Raw genomic sequence first — 15,835 nt, forward strand, 5'->3', positions numbered from 1 at the left:
TGGGGGGGTCCGGGGGGGTCAATGGGCGGGGCGACAGCAGTGGACGGGGCCTCTCCCATCCCAAGCCACGCCCCCCGCGCTCTATTGGCTATGGGGGGGGGACCCGCATTCGCGCCCCCCCCCATTGTCCTGGGTCCCCCGGGGGGGGGGGATGGGATGGAATTGGGGGGGGAATGGGGGGAGGGGACCCCCCCGCGCCCCCATTTCGGCCAATCTGGGTCTGGGCCCCCCCCGGGACCTGTCCCCGTTTCCCATAAGCCTTTGGGGGGGGGGTTGGGCTGCCCCCCTTCCACCCCCCCCCCCGCCCCCCAGGACCCACAACCTCCCCTCCCACAGCGCCGCGCCCCCTTTAAGACAAGCCCCGCCCCTCCCGCCAGGCCACGCCCTCCTCCAAGCCACGCCCTCCTCCTCAAGCCCCGCCCCTATAGCCGCAGGGCTGGGGGCGCCCCCGTGGCCACGCCCCCCCCTCAGACCACGCCCCCCGTGGCCACGCCCCCCGCGCTGTCCGTCGGTCCCGCGCCCGCAGGTCGGTCCGTGGGTCCGTCCCCCCCCCCGTGCCCGTGGGTCCGCCCCGAGCCCGGCGCGGTCCCTGCCTGGAGCTGCGCATCCGCGGGTCTGTCCGTGGGGCTGAGCATGGGGCTGAGCATGGGGCTGTCCGTGGGGTGCGGGGCCATCTATGGGACTGTCCGTGGGGCCATCCGTGGGGCCATCTGTGGATCCATCTGTGGGTCTGTCCGTGGGTCCATCCGGGGGTCTGTCCATGGGTCCATCTATGGGTCTGTCCGTGGGTCCATCTGTGGGTCTGTGGATCCATCTATGGGTCTGTCTGTGAGTCCATCTGTGGGTCTGTCCATGGGTCCATCTATGTGTCCATCTGTGGGTCTGTGGGTCCATCTATGGGTCTGTCCGTGGGTCTATCTGTGGGTGCATCCATGGGTCTGTCCATGTGTCTGTGGGCGAGGGGTGGGTGGGCTCAGCCCTGGCTGGGGGTGGCCATGAGACACCCCCCCCCCCAGCGGCTCTGTGGGTCTGTCCATGGTCTGTGGGTCCATCTGTGGGTCCATCCGTGGTGCTGTGGGTCCATCCGTGGGGCTGTGGGTCCATGCACATGTCTGTGGGTCTGTCTGTGTGCGCGCACATGTGTCTGTGTGTCCATCCATGTGTCTGTGCATCTGTGCCTGCAGCTGTGGGTCCATGTGTGGGTCTGTCCGTGTGTCCGTGTGTCCTTCCCTGCAACTGCGGGTCCAGCCACGTGTCTATGGGTCTGTCTGTGGGTCCTGCCGTGTGTCCATGCGTCTGTCTGTGGGTCCATCCACATGTAGGTGGGTCCATCCCCATGTCCATGGGTCCATCCCTGCATCCATTGGTCTCTCAGTGGGTCCATCCCCACATCCCTGGGTCTGTCTGTGGGTCCATCCCCACGTAGGTGGGTCCATCCCCACATCCATGGGTCTATGCATGGGTCCATCCCCACACCCATGGGTCTGTCTGTGAGTCTATCCCGACATCCGTGGGTCTCTCCATGGGTCCATCCCCATGTCAGTGTGTCTGTCTGTGGGTCCATTCTCATGTAGGTGGGTCCATCCCCACCTCCATGGGTCCATCCCCACACCCATGGGTCTGTCTGTGGTTCCATCCCTCCATCCATGGGTCCATCCCCACCTCCATGGGTCCATCCCCACCTCCGTGGGTCTCTCCGTGGGTCCATCCCCCCTCCCCTGGCCCCACCGCCCCTCTCTTTGCCCCCCCAGCCCCGCCGTGGGTCGTTCCGCGGCCGATGGCGCTGGCGGGGCCGGAGGGGGAGCGGGCGGCGGCGCGGCCGCTGTTCTGCCGCCGGGGGGCGCTGCGGCACAAGGTGGTTCACGAGGTGAAGAGCCACCGCTTCACCGCGCGCTTCTTCAAGCAGCCGACGTTCTGCAGCCACTGCACCGACTTCATCTGGTGAGCCCCACGGCGCCCCATAGAGACCCACAGCGACCCATAGAGACCCATACAGACCCATAGGGACCCATACAGACCCATACAGACCCATAAAGACCCATAAGGACTCATAGAGAGAGACCTGTAGGGACCCATAGGGACCCATACAGACCCATAGAGACCCATAGGGACCCATAAAGACCCATACAGACCCATACAGACCCATAAGGACTCACAGAGAGAGACCTGTAGGGACCCATAGGGACCCATAAAGACCCATAGTGACCCATAGCAACCCATACAGAGACTCACAGCACCCCACAGCGCCCCATAGGGACCCACAGAGCCCCATAGAGCGCCCCACAGCAACCCATAGAGACCCATAGGGACCCACAGCAACCTGTAGAACCCCATGGACCCCAATGACAGGGCCTTAGGGACCCACAGAGCCGGGACCCCATGGACCCCAATGGGGACCCCGTGGGCCCGGGTGACACCCGGGGGTGACGGCGCCTTCTCCTCCCCAGGGGCATCGGGAAGCAGGGTCTGCAGTGCATGGGTGAGCCCCCCCATGGGACCCTCCCAGCACCCATGGGTGACCCTATGGGACCGCCCAGATCCCCCCCAGCACCCATGGGTGATCCCAGACACCCCCAACCCCCCTATGGCACCCATAGGACGCCCATGGGACCCCTCTTACCCCCCCCCCGCCTCCAGGGTCCCCAGAGCACGTTAGGGGGGGTCCGGGGGGGGGGGGGGCGTGTGGGCGTGGCCTGGGCGATGATTGGCGGGGGGGGGGGCAGCGGTTGCCATGGAGCGTTGCCGGGCAGCTGGGGCCGTTGCTAAGCAACAGGTGGAGGGATGTGGGGGGGGGTTCTGGGGCTGTTATGGGGTGTCGAGGGGGTATTTAGGGGGGTCCTGGGGCTATTATGGGGTGTCGGGGGGTATTTAGGGGGGTTCTGGGGCTATTATGGGGTGTCGGGGGGGGAATTTAGGGGAGTCCTGGGGCTATTATGGGGTATCGGAGGTATTTAGGGGGGTTCTGGGGTTATTATGGGGTGTCGGGGGGGTATTTAGGGGGGTCCTGGGGCTATTATGGGGCATCGGGGGGTATTTAGGGGGGTCCTGGGGCTATTATGGGGTGTCGGGGGGGTATTTTGCCCCCCCTTTGCCCCCCCCCATAGTGTGCAGCTTCGTGGTGCACAAGCGCTGCCATGAGTTTGTCACCTTCGAGTGCCCGGGGGCCGGGAAGGGGCCACAGACGGACGTGAGTCCATGGGGGGGGACACACGGACATGGGGGCCCCATTTGGGGTCCATGGGGGGGTAATTGGGGTCCTATGGGGGGATATTTGTGGTCTAGGGGGGGTATTTGGGGTCCATGGGGGGGTATTTGTGATCTATGGGGGGGTATTTGTGGTCTATGGGGGGTATTTGGGGTCCATGGGGGGGTATTTGGGGTCTATGGGGGGGTATTTGTTGTCTATGGGGGTTATTTGGGGTCCATGGGGGGGTATTTGTTGTCCATTGGGGGGTTTTTGTGGTCTATGGGGGGTATTTGGGGTCCATGGGGGGTATTTGTTGTCTATGGGGGGATATTTGTTGTCTGTGGGGGGTATTTGGGGTCCGGGGGGGGGGGATGGACTGTACCATGTATGTGCCCCCCCCCAATGTCCCAATTCCTCCTCCCCATTGGGACACCCCCCCCCCCCCATGACCCACATTGGCGCGTCCTTGGCCCGCTCTTGGGCTGGGGCCACACATGTCCTCGTGCCCGTCCTCGTGCGAGGCCGTCGCACACGCGTGTGCCCCCCCCTCCCCCCGCACCCCCCCCATAGGACCCCCGCAACAAGCACAAGTTCAAGCTGCACAGTTACAGCAGCCCCACGTTCTGCGACCACTGCGGGTCCCTGCTCTACGGCCTCGTGCACCAGGGCATGAAGTGCTCGTGTGAGTGTGCAACGCACGAGGGCGGGGGGGGGGGGAGGCTGGTGCAAGGTGGGGGGGGCGTGAATGCGATTGGAGGGAGCGAGGTGCTTGTGCAAGGCGGGGGGGGGGCGAGGCCTTGGCGCACACGTGCAGGGTGGAGGTGCTCGTGCAAGGCCTCGTGCGATGCTTGTGCAAAACCCCGCGCGAGGCCTCGTGGGAGGGAGGCTCCTTGTGATGCTCATGGGATGGCGCGTGCGAGGCGCGTGCGGGTCCTCGTGCGAGGCACGTGTGAGCCCTCGTGCAAGGCACGTGCGAGCCCTCGTGCGAGCCGCGTGCCCGCGCGCAGGCTGCGAGATGAACGTGCACAAGCGCTGCGTGCAGAGCGTGCCCAGCCTCTGCGGCGTCGACCACACCGAGCGCCGCGGCCGCCTCCAGCTCCGCATCCAGGCGCTGCCGGGGGAGCAGCTGCACGTCACTGGTAACGGGCGCCCCGGAACGCCTCAAAACGCCCCTGAAATGCCCCAAAACGCCTCTGAAACACCCCGAAACGCCCCAAAACGCCCCTGAAATGGCCCGAAACGCCCCAAAACGCCCCTGAAACGCCCCGAAACGCCTCTGAAACACCGCGAAACGCCCCAAAATGCCCCTGAAACGCGCCGAAACGCCTCTGAAACACCCCGAAATGCTCCAAAACGCCCCTGAAATGCCCCGAAACGCCCCAAAACGCCCCTGAAATGCCCCAAAACGCCTCTGAAACACTCAAAACCACCCCAAAACGCTATGAAACACCCTAAAACGCCCCAAAATGCCCCTGAAACACCTAAAAACGCCCCTGAAATGCCCCCCAATTGCCCCTGAAAAGCCCCAAAACACCCCTGAAACACCCAAAACACTCCAAAACCCCCTGAAACGCCCAAAACTGCCCCTGAAAAGCCCCAAAATGCTCCAAAACGCTCCAAAACGCCGCAAACGCCCTTGAAATTCCCCAAAACGCCCCTGAAGCTCCCCAAAATGCTCCAAAATGCCCAAAACCTCCTCTGAAACACCCCAAAATGCTCCAAAACGCCCCAAACCGCCCCTGAAACGCCCCAAAATGCTCCAAAACACCCCAAAACACCCCCTGGGACCCCCCGGGCCGCCCCCGGCCCCCCCGCCCCGCCTGCCCCCCCCCACGGCCCGGTGTCCCCGCAGTGGGGGAGGCGCGGAACCTGATCCCGATGGATCCCAACGGGCTCTCGGACCCCTACGTGAAGCTGAAGCTGATCCCGGACCCCAAGAACCTCTCCAAGCAGAAGACGCGGACGGTGAAGGCGACGCTGAACCCCGTGTGGAACGAGGCCTTCCTCTTGTGAGCCCCGCGCCAGCGCGGGCCGCGGGGGGGGGCATGGGTCACACATGGGTGCACATGGGTGCGGGGGGGCATGAGGGTGACACATGGGTGCACATGGGTGCTATGGGGGTGCACGAGGGTGGCACGAGGGTGCACAACAGGGACATAGGGGTGACACATGGGTGCACAAGCATGTATGAGGGTGACACGAGAGTGCACGAGGTTGATACATGGGTGCACATGGGTGCTGGGGGGGGCACATGGGTGCTGGGGGGGGACGAGGATGACACATGGGTGCACATAGGTGCTGGGGGAGTGCATGAGGGTCACACATGGGTGCACATGGGTGCTGGGGGGCTGCACATAGGTGCTGTGGGGGTGCACGAGGATGACACGAGAGTGCACAATGGGTGCTATGGGGGTGCACATGGGTGCTGGGGCAATGCACGAGGGTGGCATATGGGTGCATATGGGTGCTGTGGGGGTGCACAAGGGTGACATATGGGTGCACATGGGTGCTATGGGGGTGCACAAGGGTCACACATGGGTGCACATGGGTGCTGTGGGGATGCACGAGGGTGACACATGGGTGCACATGGGTGCTGTGGGGGTGCACGAGGGTGACACATGGGTGCACATGGGTGCTGGGGGGGTGCACGAGGGTGACACATGGGTGCACATGGGTGCTGGGGGGGTGCACGAGGGTGACACATGAGTGTACATGGGTGCTGTGGGGGGGCACAAGGGTGGCACGAGGGTGGCACGAGGGTGACACGAGGGTGCACAAAGGAGACATACGGGTCATACACGGGTGCACAAGCATGTATGAGGGTGACGAGGGTGACACATGGGTGCACATGGGTGCTATGGGAGTGCACGAGGGTGGCATGAGGGTGGTGCGAGGGTGCACAAAGGCAACATATGGGTGGCACACGGGTCCACAAGCATGCACGAGGGTGACACAAGAGTGCATGAAGGTGACATGAGGGTGTATGTGGGTGTCACGTGGGGGTACAGGAGAGCACACGGGTGACACGAGGGTGACACGAGGGTGCACAAGAGCGCCGTGGGTGTGCACAGGGGTGCCCATGGGGGGACACAAGGGTTCCGGGAGGATGTCCCCCACGCCCCGTGTGCGCCCCACATGCGCCCCACGCGCGCCCCGCGTGTCCCGCAGCACGCTGCGCCCCGGGGACGCGGAGCGGCGCCTCTCGGTGGAGGTGTGGGACTGGGACCGCACGTCCCGCAACGACTTCATGGGCGCCATGAGCTTCGGGGTGGCCGAGCTGCTCAAGGGCCACGTGGACGGGTGGTGAGTGCACGAGGACCCCGAGCAACGGGCCCAGCGCCCACAGCGCCCCCAGTGCCCCATTGCCCCATTGCCCCCCATTGCCCCCAGTGCCCCATTGCCCCATTGCCCCCAGTGCCCCATTGCCCCCTATTGCCCCCATTGCCCCATTGCCCCATTGCCCCCCATTGCCCCCATTGCCCCATTGCCCCATTGCCCCCCATTGCCCCCAGTGCCCCATTGCCCCATTGCCCCCAGTGCCCCATTGCCCCCTATTGCCCCCATTGCCCCATTGCCCCATTGCCCCATTGCCCCCAGTGCCCCATTGCCCCATTGCCCCCCATTGCCCCCCATTGCCCCCATTGCCCCCCATTGCCCCCATTGCCCCATTGCCCCATTGCCCCCCATTGCCCCCCATTGCCCCATTGCCCCATTGCCCCCAGTGCCCCATTGCCCCCTATTGCCCCCATTGCCCCATTGCCCCATTGCCCCCTATTGCCCCCATTGCCCCATTGCCCCATTGCCCCCCATTGCCCCCATTGCCCCATTGCCCCATTGCCCCCCATTACCCCCATTGCCCCATTGCCCTCCATTGCCCCCCATTGCCCCCATTGCCCCATTGCCCCATTGCCCCCAGTGCCCCATTGCCCCCTATTGCCCCATTGCCCCATTGCCCCATTGCCCCATTGCCCCCAGTGCCCCATTGCCCCCTATTGCCCCCATTGCCCCATTGCCCCATTGCCCCATTGCCCCCAGTGCCCCATTGCCCCCTATTGCCCCCATTGCCCCATTGCCCCATTGCCCCATTGCCCCCATTGCCCCATTGCCCCATTGCCCCCCATTGCCCCCATTGCCCCATTGCCCCATTGCCCCCCATTGCCCCCAGTGCCCCATTGCCCCATTGCCCCCAGTGCCCCATTGCCCCCTATTGCCCCCATTGCCCCAGTGCCCCATTGCCCCCTATTGCCCCCATTGCCCCATTGCCCCATTGCCCCATTGCCCCCCATTGCCCCCATTGCCCCATTGCCCCATTGCCCCCCATTACCCCCATTGCCCCATTGCCCTCCATTGCCCCCCATTGCCCCCATTGCCCCATTGCCCCCAGTGCCCCATTGCCCCCTATTGCCCCCATTGCCCCATTGCCCCATTGCCCCATTGCCCCCAGTGCCCCATTGCCCCCTATTGCCCCCATTGCCCCATTGCCCCATTGCCCCCTATTGCCCCCATTGCCCCATTGCCCCATTGCCCCCCATTGCCCCCATTGCCCCATTGCCCCATTGCCCCCCATTACCCCCATTGCCCCATCACCCCCCTTGCCCCCCTGCGCAGGTTCAAGCTGCTGAACCAGGAGGAGGGTGAATATTACAACGTCCCCGTGGCCGACACCGACGACTGCGGCCTCCGGCCCAAGTTCGAGGTGACCCCCCCCCCCCCTTGACCCCCATTGACCCCCCTTTGACCCCATTGACCCCCCATTGACCCCCCCATTTGGCTCCATCTCTTCCAGGCTTGTAACTACCCGTTGGAGCTCTATGAGGTAACGGTGACCCCTGGTGCTCTTTGACCCCTCCGTGACCCCTTGGTGACCCCTCTGTGACCCCTTGTTGATCCCATAGCGACCCCATGGTGACCCCCTTTGACCCCATGGTGACCCCATCATGCTCGGTGACCCCTTGGTCACCCCTTTGTCACCCCATGATGACCCCTTGGTGACACCTTGGTGACCCCATGGTGACCTCTGGTGCTCTTTGACCCCATTATGACCCCTATCTCCATGGAGATACCTGACTCCTGGTGACCTCTGTACCCCTATGACCCCATCCCATGACCTCTATGACCCATCCCATGACCCCTATGACCCCATCCCATGACCTCAGTGACCCCATCCCATGACCCCTGTGACTCCATCCCATGACCTCAGTGACCCCTGCCATGACCCCCCTGACCCCTGCTGTGACCCCGCAGAAGGTGCGCCGGGGGCCGGTGCCGTCGCCGGGGCCTTCGCCCTCCCCCAGCCCCACGGACCCCAAACGGGGCTTCTTCAGCTCCGGGCGCTCGCGGCTCGGGGACTTCACCTTCCTCATGGTGCTGGGCAAGGGCAGCTTCGGCAAGGTGAGGCCCCGGAGCGGGCAGAGGGACCCAAAAACGGGCAGAGGGACCCAAAAATGGGCAAGGGACCCCAAAACGGGCAAAGGGACCCAAAAACGGGCAAAGGGACCCAAAAATGGGAAAGGGACCCCAAAAACGGGCAAAGGGACCCAAAAATGGGCAAAGGGGCCCAAAAACGGGCAAAGGGACCCCAAAAACGGGCAAAGGGACCCAAAAACGGGCAAAGGGACCCCAAAGCGGGCAAAGGGACCCAAAAATGGGCAAAGGGACCCAAAAACGGGCAAAGGGACCCCAAAGCGGGCAAAGGGACCCAAAAATGGGCAAAGGGACCCAAAAACGGGCAAAGGGACCCCGAAAACGGGCAAAGGGACCCAAAAACGCACATGGGGACCCCAAAAACGGGCGTGGGGACTCCGAAAATGGGCAAAGGGACCCCGAAAACCCGGCAAAGGGACCCCAAAAATGGGTGTGGGAACCCCCAAAATGGGCAATGAGAGTGAAAAACAGGCAAAAGGACCTCAAAACAGGCTTAGGGACCCTAAAAACAGGCAAAGGGACCCAAAAACGCACATAGGGACCCCCAAAACAGGCGTGGGGACCCCGAAAACGGGCAAAGGGACCCCGAAAATGGGCAAAGGGACCCAAAAACTGGCTTGGGGACCCCAAAAACAGGGCAATGAGACCGAAAAACAGGCAAAGGGACCCCAAAACAGGCTTGGGGACCCCAAAAACGTGCATGGGGACCCCAAAAACAGGGGTGAGGACCCCGAAAACGGGCAAAGGGACCCCGAAATGGGCAAGCGGAATAAAAAACCCAGGCAGTGGGAACACAGAAACGGGTGGCGGGCCCCCCAAAATGGGCAGGTGGACCCCAAAAGGGGCAAGGGGAACGCAAAACCGGGCAGGGGGACCCCAGGAACGGGCACAAGGAGCCCAAAACCGGTTGGTGGGACCCTGAAAATGGTTGATGGGAGAGCAAAAACGGGCGGTGGGACCCCAAAAAACACCCAAAAGACCCCGAAAACGGGCAGGGGGACCCCCCAAAACGCCCCAAGGACCCCAAAAACGGGCGGTGGGACCCCCAAAACGGGCGGTGGGACCCCCAAAACGCCCCAAGGACCCCGAAAACGGGCGGTGGGACCCCCAAAACGGGCGGTGGGACCCCCAAAACCACCCAAAAGACCCCGAAAACGGGCAGGGGACCCCCAAACGGGCAGGGCTCCCCAAGCGCGGCGCCGTCGCAGGTGATGCTGGCCGAGCGGCGCGGCACGGCCGAGCTCTTCGCCATCAAGATCCTGAAGAAGGACGTGGTGGTGCAGGACGACGACGCCGCCTGCACCATGGTGGAGCGGCGCGTCCTGGCGCTGGGGCCCCGGCCCCACTTCCTCACACACCTCCACTCCACCTTCCAGACCACGGTGGGTGCTGCGGGGCCGTGTGGGGCGATGGGCGTGATGGGGGTGATGGGGCAATGGGGGTGAATGGGGGGCAATGGGGGGAATGGGGCAATGGGGGAAACAGGGGGAATGGGGCAATGGGGCAATGGGGGCAATGGGGGAAACGGGGCAATGGGGGTGATGGGGGGAATGGGGGCAATGGGGGCAATGGGGCAATGGGGGTCATGGGGCAATGGGGATAATGGGGACAATGGGGGTGATGGGGGCAATGGGGATAATGGGGACAATGGGGGTGATGGGGACAATGGGGGGCAATGGGGCAGTGGGGCAACGGGGGGCAAGGGGGCAATGGGGGCAATGGGATCAATGGGGCAATGGGGCAATGGGGGGCAATGGGGGGCAATGGGGGCAATGGGGGCAATGGGGGCAATGGGGCAATGGGGGGAACGGGGGTAATGGGGCAATGGGGGGCAATGGGGGAAATGGGGATAATGGGGGGCAATGGGGGCAATGGGGGGCAATGGGGGCAGTGGGGGGGGCACTGGGAGCACCGGAGGTCACGTGTCCCCGCTGGCCACGCCCCCAGGACCGCCTCTATTTCGTCATGGAATACGTCACCGGCGGTGACCTCATGTACCACATCCAGCAGGTCGGCAAGTTCAAAGAGCCGCACGCGACGTGAGTGACCCCCCAAATACCCCCCACTGACCCCAAACACCCCCCCAGGACCCCCCAATACCCCCCATTGACCCCAAATACCCCCCCAGGACCCCCAATACCCCCCATTGACCCCCAAATACCCCCCATTGACCCAAAATACCCCCCCAGGACCCCCAATACCCCCCATTGACCCCCAAATACCCCCCATTGACCCCAAATACCCCCCATTGACCCCAAAATGCCCCCCAATAGACCCCCAAATAACCCCCCAGGGACCCCCAAATACCCCCCATTGACCCCAAATCCCCCCCCAGGGACCCTCAAATACTCCCCATTGACCCCAAATACCCCCCAATAGACCCCAAATAACCCCCCCGGACCCCCAAATACCCCCCATAGACCCCAAATACCCCCCATTGACCCCCAAATACCCCCCCAGGACCCCCAGATACCCCCAAGACACCCCCAATACCCCCCATTGACCCTCAAATAACCCCCATTGACCCCCAAATGCCCCTCATTGACCCCCAATCCCCTCCCAGTACCCCCCCAACATCCCTTCGGGGACCCCCAAACCCTCTTGTCCACCCCCCCAGCATCCCATTTCTCCCCCCCTCATTCACCCCAATAACCCCCCCTTATATCATCGGACCCCCCCTAACATCGGGGTACCCCCGCACCCCCATCCCCAGGTTCTACGCGGCCGAGATCGCCATCGGCCTCTTCTTCCTGCACAACCAGGGCATCATCTATAGGTGAGACCCCCCCGAAACCCGCTTTGAACCCCCTCGGGGGACCCCAAAGCCCGTCCGGGCCCCCCCCAACGTTCCCCCCCCCCTTCCCAAGGGATCTGAAGCTGGATAACGTGATGCTGGACGCCCAGGGCCACGTGAAGATCACGGACTTCGGGATGTGCAAAGAGAACATGTTCCCCGGGGCCACCACCAGGACCTTCTGCGGGACCCCCGACTACATCGCCCCCGAGGTGCCGGGGGGGCGATGGGGGCTGGGGGGCAGCCGGAGCAATGGGGGCACCCGGAGCAATGGGGGGACCCAGCAATGGGGGGGGACCCAGCAATGGGGAGCAACCAGCAATGGGGGGCAGCCGGAGCAATGGGGGGACCCAGAGCAATGGGGGGGGACCCAGCAATGGGGAGCACCCAGAGCAATGGGGGGGACCCAGCAATGGGGGGCACCCGGAGCAATGGGGGGGGACCCAGCAATGGGGAGCACCCAGAGCAATGGGGGGCACCCGGAGCAATGGGGGGGGACCCAGCAATGGGGAGCACCCAGAGCAATGGGGAGCACCCAGCAATGGGGGGCACCCAGAGCAATGGGGGGGACCCAGCAATGGTGGGACCCAAGGGGTTGGGGTCAATGAGCAGCCAGATGTTGGGGGGACCCATAGCATTGGGGGTGACCCAGCAATGGGGGGACCCTGGTATTGGGGGGACCCAAGGGGTTGGGGTCAATGGGCAGCCAGATGTTAGGGGGAGCCAGATGTTGGGGGGACCCATAGCACTGGGAAGGACTCAGCAATGGGAGGATCCAGGAATGGGGGGACCCACATTTCGGGGGTACCCATGGCATTGGGGGGGACACCACGGTGTCAATGGGCACCCAGGTTTTGGGGGGACCCTGGTTTGGGGGGACCCAGGAATGGGAGCACCCAGGAATGGGGAGGGACCCATAGTATTGGGGCACCCAGACGTCAATGGGCAGCCAGATGTTGCGGGGACTCAAGTGTTTGGGGGGACCCCACCATTTGGGGGTGAACCCCAACCTTGGGGGGGGGTCCCAGGGGCTTTGGGGGTCTCAGTGCCCAACGACCCCCCCTTTTGCCCCCCCAGATCATCGCCTACCAGCCCTATGGCAAGTCGGTCGACTGGTGGTCTTTTGGGGTGCTGCTCTACGAGATGCTGGCGGGGCAGGTGGGGCTGGGGGCGCTGGGGTGGTTTTGGGGTGTTTTGGGGTGTTTTGGGGTGGTTTTGGGGTGTTTTGGGGTGGTTTTGGGGTGCTGACCCCCCCACCTCAGCCCCCCTTCGATGGGGAAGATGAGGACGAGCTCTTCCAGTCCATCATGGGGTGGTTTTGGGCTGATTTTGGGGTGTTTTGGGGTATTTTGGGGTGGTATGGGATCATTTAGGGGTATTTTGGGGTGTTTGGGGGTATTTTGGGGTGGTTTGGGGGTGTTTTGGGGGTGTTTTGGGGTGGTTTGGGGGTGTTTTGGGGTATTTTGGGGTGATTTGGGCTCATTTAGGGGTATTTTGGGGTGTTGTGGGCATATTTTGGGGTATTTTGGGGTGGTTTTGGAGTGTTTGGGGGGTATTTTGGGGTATTTTGGGGTGTTTTGGGGTGGTTTGGGGGTGTTTTGTGGTATTTTGGGGGTATTTTGTGGTGTTTTGGGGGTACTTTGGGGTGTTTCGGGGGTATTTTGGGGTGGTTTTGGGGTGGTTTTGGGGTATTTTGGGGTGGTTTTGGGGTGTTTGGGGTTTTTTTGGGGTATTTTGGGGTGTTTTGGGGGTGTTCTGGGGTATTTTGGGGTGGTTTTGGGGTGTTTTGGGGTATTTTGGGGTGGTTTTGGGGTGTTTGGGGTTTTTTTGGGGTATTTTGGGGTGTTTTGGGGGTGTTCTGGGGTATTTTGGGGTGTTTTGGGGGTATTTTGGGGTGTTTTGGGGTGTTTTGGGGGTATTTTGGGGTGTTTTGGGGGTGTTTGGGGTGTTTTTGGGGTGCTGACCCCCCCGCCTCAGCCCCCCTTCGATGGGGAGGACGAGGACGAGCTCTTCCAGTCCATCATGGAGCAGACGGTGACGTACCCCAAGTCGCTGTCCCGCGAGGCCGTGTCCATCTGCAAAGGGGTGAGAGGGGCCCCCCCAAACCCTGTGTCTCGGGGGGGTCTCTGTGGGTCTCTATGGGTCTCTGTGGGGCTCTGCGGGTCTCTGTGGGGCCCTGACCGCCGCTGCCCCCCCAGTTCCTGACCAAGCACCCCGGGAAGCGCCTGGGCGCGGGGCCGGGGGGGGGAGCAGGACGTTCGCTCCCACCCCTTCTTCCGGCGCACGGACTGGGAGCGCCTGGAGCGGCTGGAGCTGCCCCCCCCCTTCACCCCACAGCCGGTGAGCAGCCCCATAGCGCCCCATAGCGCCCCATAGCGCCCCATAGCGCCACATAGACCCCCATAGCCACCCCATAGACCCCTTAGAGCCCCATAGACACCCCCATAGCCCCCCATAGACACCCCATAGAGCCACACAGACCCCCATAGCCACCCCATAGCGTCCCATAGGCACCCCATAGAGCCCCATAACGCCCCATAGCGCCCCATAGATACCCCATAGCGCCCCATAGAGCCCCATAGACACCCCATAGACACCCCATAAGGCCCCATAGACACCCTGTAGCGCCCCATAGACACCCTCTAGCACCCCATAGACACCCATAGACACTCCATAGACCACCCATAGTGCCCTGTAGTGCCCCGTAGTGCCCCATACACACCCTCCTAGTGCCCCATACGCCCCATAGCGCCCCATAGCATCCCCATAGCACCTCCAAACCCCCCCGTACACCACCATAGCACCCCAAAACCCCCCATAGACCCCCCATAGACCCCCCATAGCGCCCCAACCCCCTTCAGGACCCCCTCGTAGCCCACCCCATCACCCCAAAAACCCTCCCACAGCCCCCCATAGCCCCATAGCACCCCAAAACCCCTCCAGACCCCCCCCATAACCCCCCATTGCCTTGGGGGGTGCAACCCCAAGTGGGGGGGTTCAGGCACTAAACCAGCTCTTCTCTCTCTGTGTCTGTCCGTGTGTCCCCCCCGGGGTCGTTTGTCTGTCCCTGTGTGTGCCCCCCCCCGATTTTGGGGGGACCCCCCCCGGCTGTGCCTGGGGTGGGGGTGGGGGTGGGGGGTTGGGGGTCCCTATTTTGGGGTCTCTATTTTGTGGTCCCATCTTTGGGTGCGTCCATTATTGGGGGGGGGTCCGTTATTGGGGTCCCCTCTTTGGGTGGGTCTGTTATTGGGGGGGTCCATTATTGGGGTCCCCTCTTTGGTTGGCTCCATTATTGGGGGGGTCCATTATTGGGGTTCCCTCTTTGGATGGCTCCATTATTGGGGGGGTCCATTATTGGGGTTCCCTCTTCGGATGGCTCCATTATTGGGGGGGTCCATTATTGGGGTCCCCTCTTTGGGTGGGTCCATTATTGGGGGGGTCCATTATTGGGGTCCCCTCTTTGGGTGGCTCCATTATTGGGGGGGTCCAATATTGGGGTCCCCTCTTTGGGTGGCTCCATTATTGGGGGGGGTCCATTATTGGGGTCCCTCTTTGGATGGCTCCATTACGGGGGGTGGGGGGGTTCATTTTTGGGGTCCCCCCCCCCCAGTGTGGCCGCAATGGGGAGAACTTCGACAAGTTCTTCACGCGGGCCCCCCCCGCGCTCACCCCCCCCGACCAGCTGGTCCTGGCCGGGCTGGACCAAGGCGACTTCGCGGGGTTCACCTACACGAACCCCGACTTCGTGCACCCCAACCTGCGCCTCCCGGCCCCCCCCGGCTCCCTCGTCTGAGCCCCGACCCCCCCGGACCCCTTTGGGGGGGTCCCCCCTTCATCTGGGGGCTCCCCCCCTTTATTCCCCCCCCATTCCCTATTATAGCACAGCACTGATTTGGGGGATCCTCCTTATTTGGGGGTGGCCCCCCTTTATTCCGTCCCCATTCCCTACTATAGAACATCACTGATTTGGGGGGTCCCCCCTACTTAGGACCCCCTTAACTTGGGGTTCCCCCTTATTTGGGGTCCCCCCTTGCCTTCCCCCCCATCCCTATTTAGGACACAGCACTGATTTGAGGGTTCCCCCATCATTTGGGGGTTCCCCCCTTTTAGCGCCCCCCCGAATCCAGACCCCCTATACCGGGGGTCCCCCCATTTTACCCCCCCGCTCCCTCAAACCACGGGGGGGGCCCCCAAAAGCTTCACCCCCCCCAACTTTAAGGGGTCCCCCTTTTCCTTTTGGGGCTCCCCTGTCGTTTTGGGCCCCCCCCCAGCTGTGACTCCCCCCGGATGAGCTGGGGGGTGCTTTGCACACCGCGGACCCCCCCTTATAGCCGGGGCCCCCCAAAACCCACTGAACCCCCCAATTTCGCGCCCCCCCCCACCCCAATGCCTTTAAGTATAAAAGCGAATGAGCCGGTGCCTGAGTCCGT

The 15,835-nt window shown here is 63.3% G+C and overlaps 1 protein-coding gene across 1 annotated transcript; it reads left to right on the forward strand.

Annotated features, from left to right (window-relative positions):
• The first annotated feature begins 520 nt into the window (after positions 1 to 520).
• PRKCG (protein kinase C gamma) lies at positions 521 to 15,816 on the forward strand. The gene is given in 20 exon segments (XM_030474343.1): positions 521 to 613; positions 1,752 to 1,941; positions 2,448 to 2,479; positions 3,105 to 3,187; positions 3,758 to 3,869; positions 4,195 to 4,326; positions 5,040 to 5,196; positions 6,356 to 6,490; positions 7,796 to 7,883; positions 7,974 to 8,003; positions 8,432 to 8,578; positions 9,820 to 9,993; positions 10,559 to 10,650; positions 11,325 to 11,387; positions 11,479 to 11,617; positions 12,483 to 12,563; positions 13,383 to 13,490; positions 13,604 to 13,645; positions 13,647 to 13,745; positions 15,016 to 15,816. Coding segments are annotated over 19 exon segments (2,061 nt in total). The 5' UTR covers positions 521 to 613; positions 1,752 to 1,777; the 3' UTR covers positions 15,199 to 15,816.
• The last annotated feature ends 19 nt before the right edge of the window (positions 15,817 to 15,835 follow it).

The sequence above is a fragment of the Strigops habroptila genome, unplaced genomic scaffold (genome assembly GCF_004027225.2).
Source record: "Strigops habroptila isolate Jane unplaced genomic scaffold, bStrHab1.2.pri NW_022045584.1_ctg1, whole genome shotgun sequence".
NCBI classification, from domain to species: Eukaryota; Metazoa; Chordata; class Aves; order Psittaciformes; family Psittacidae; genus Strigops; species Strigops habroptila.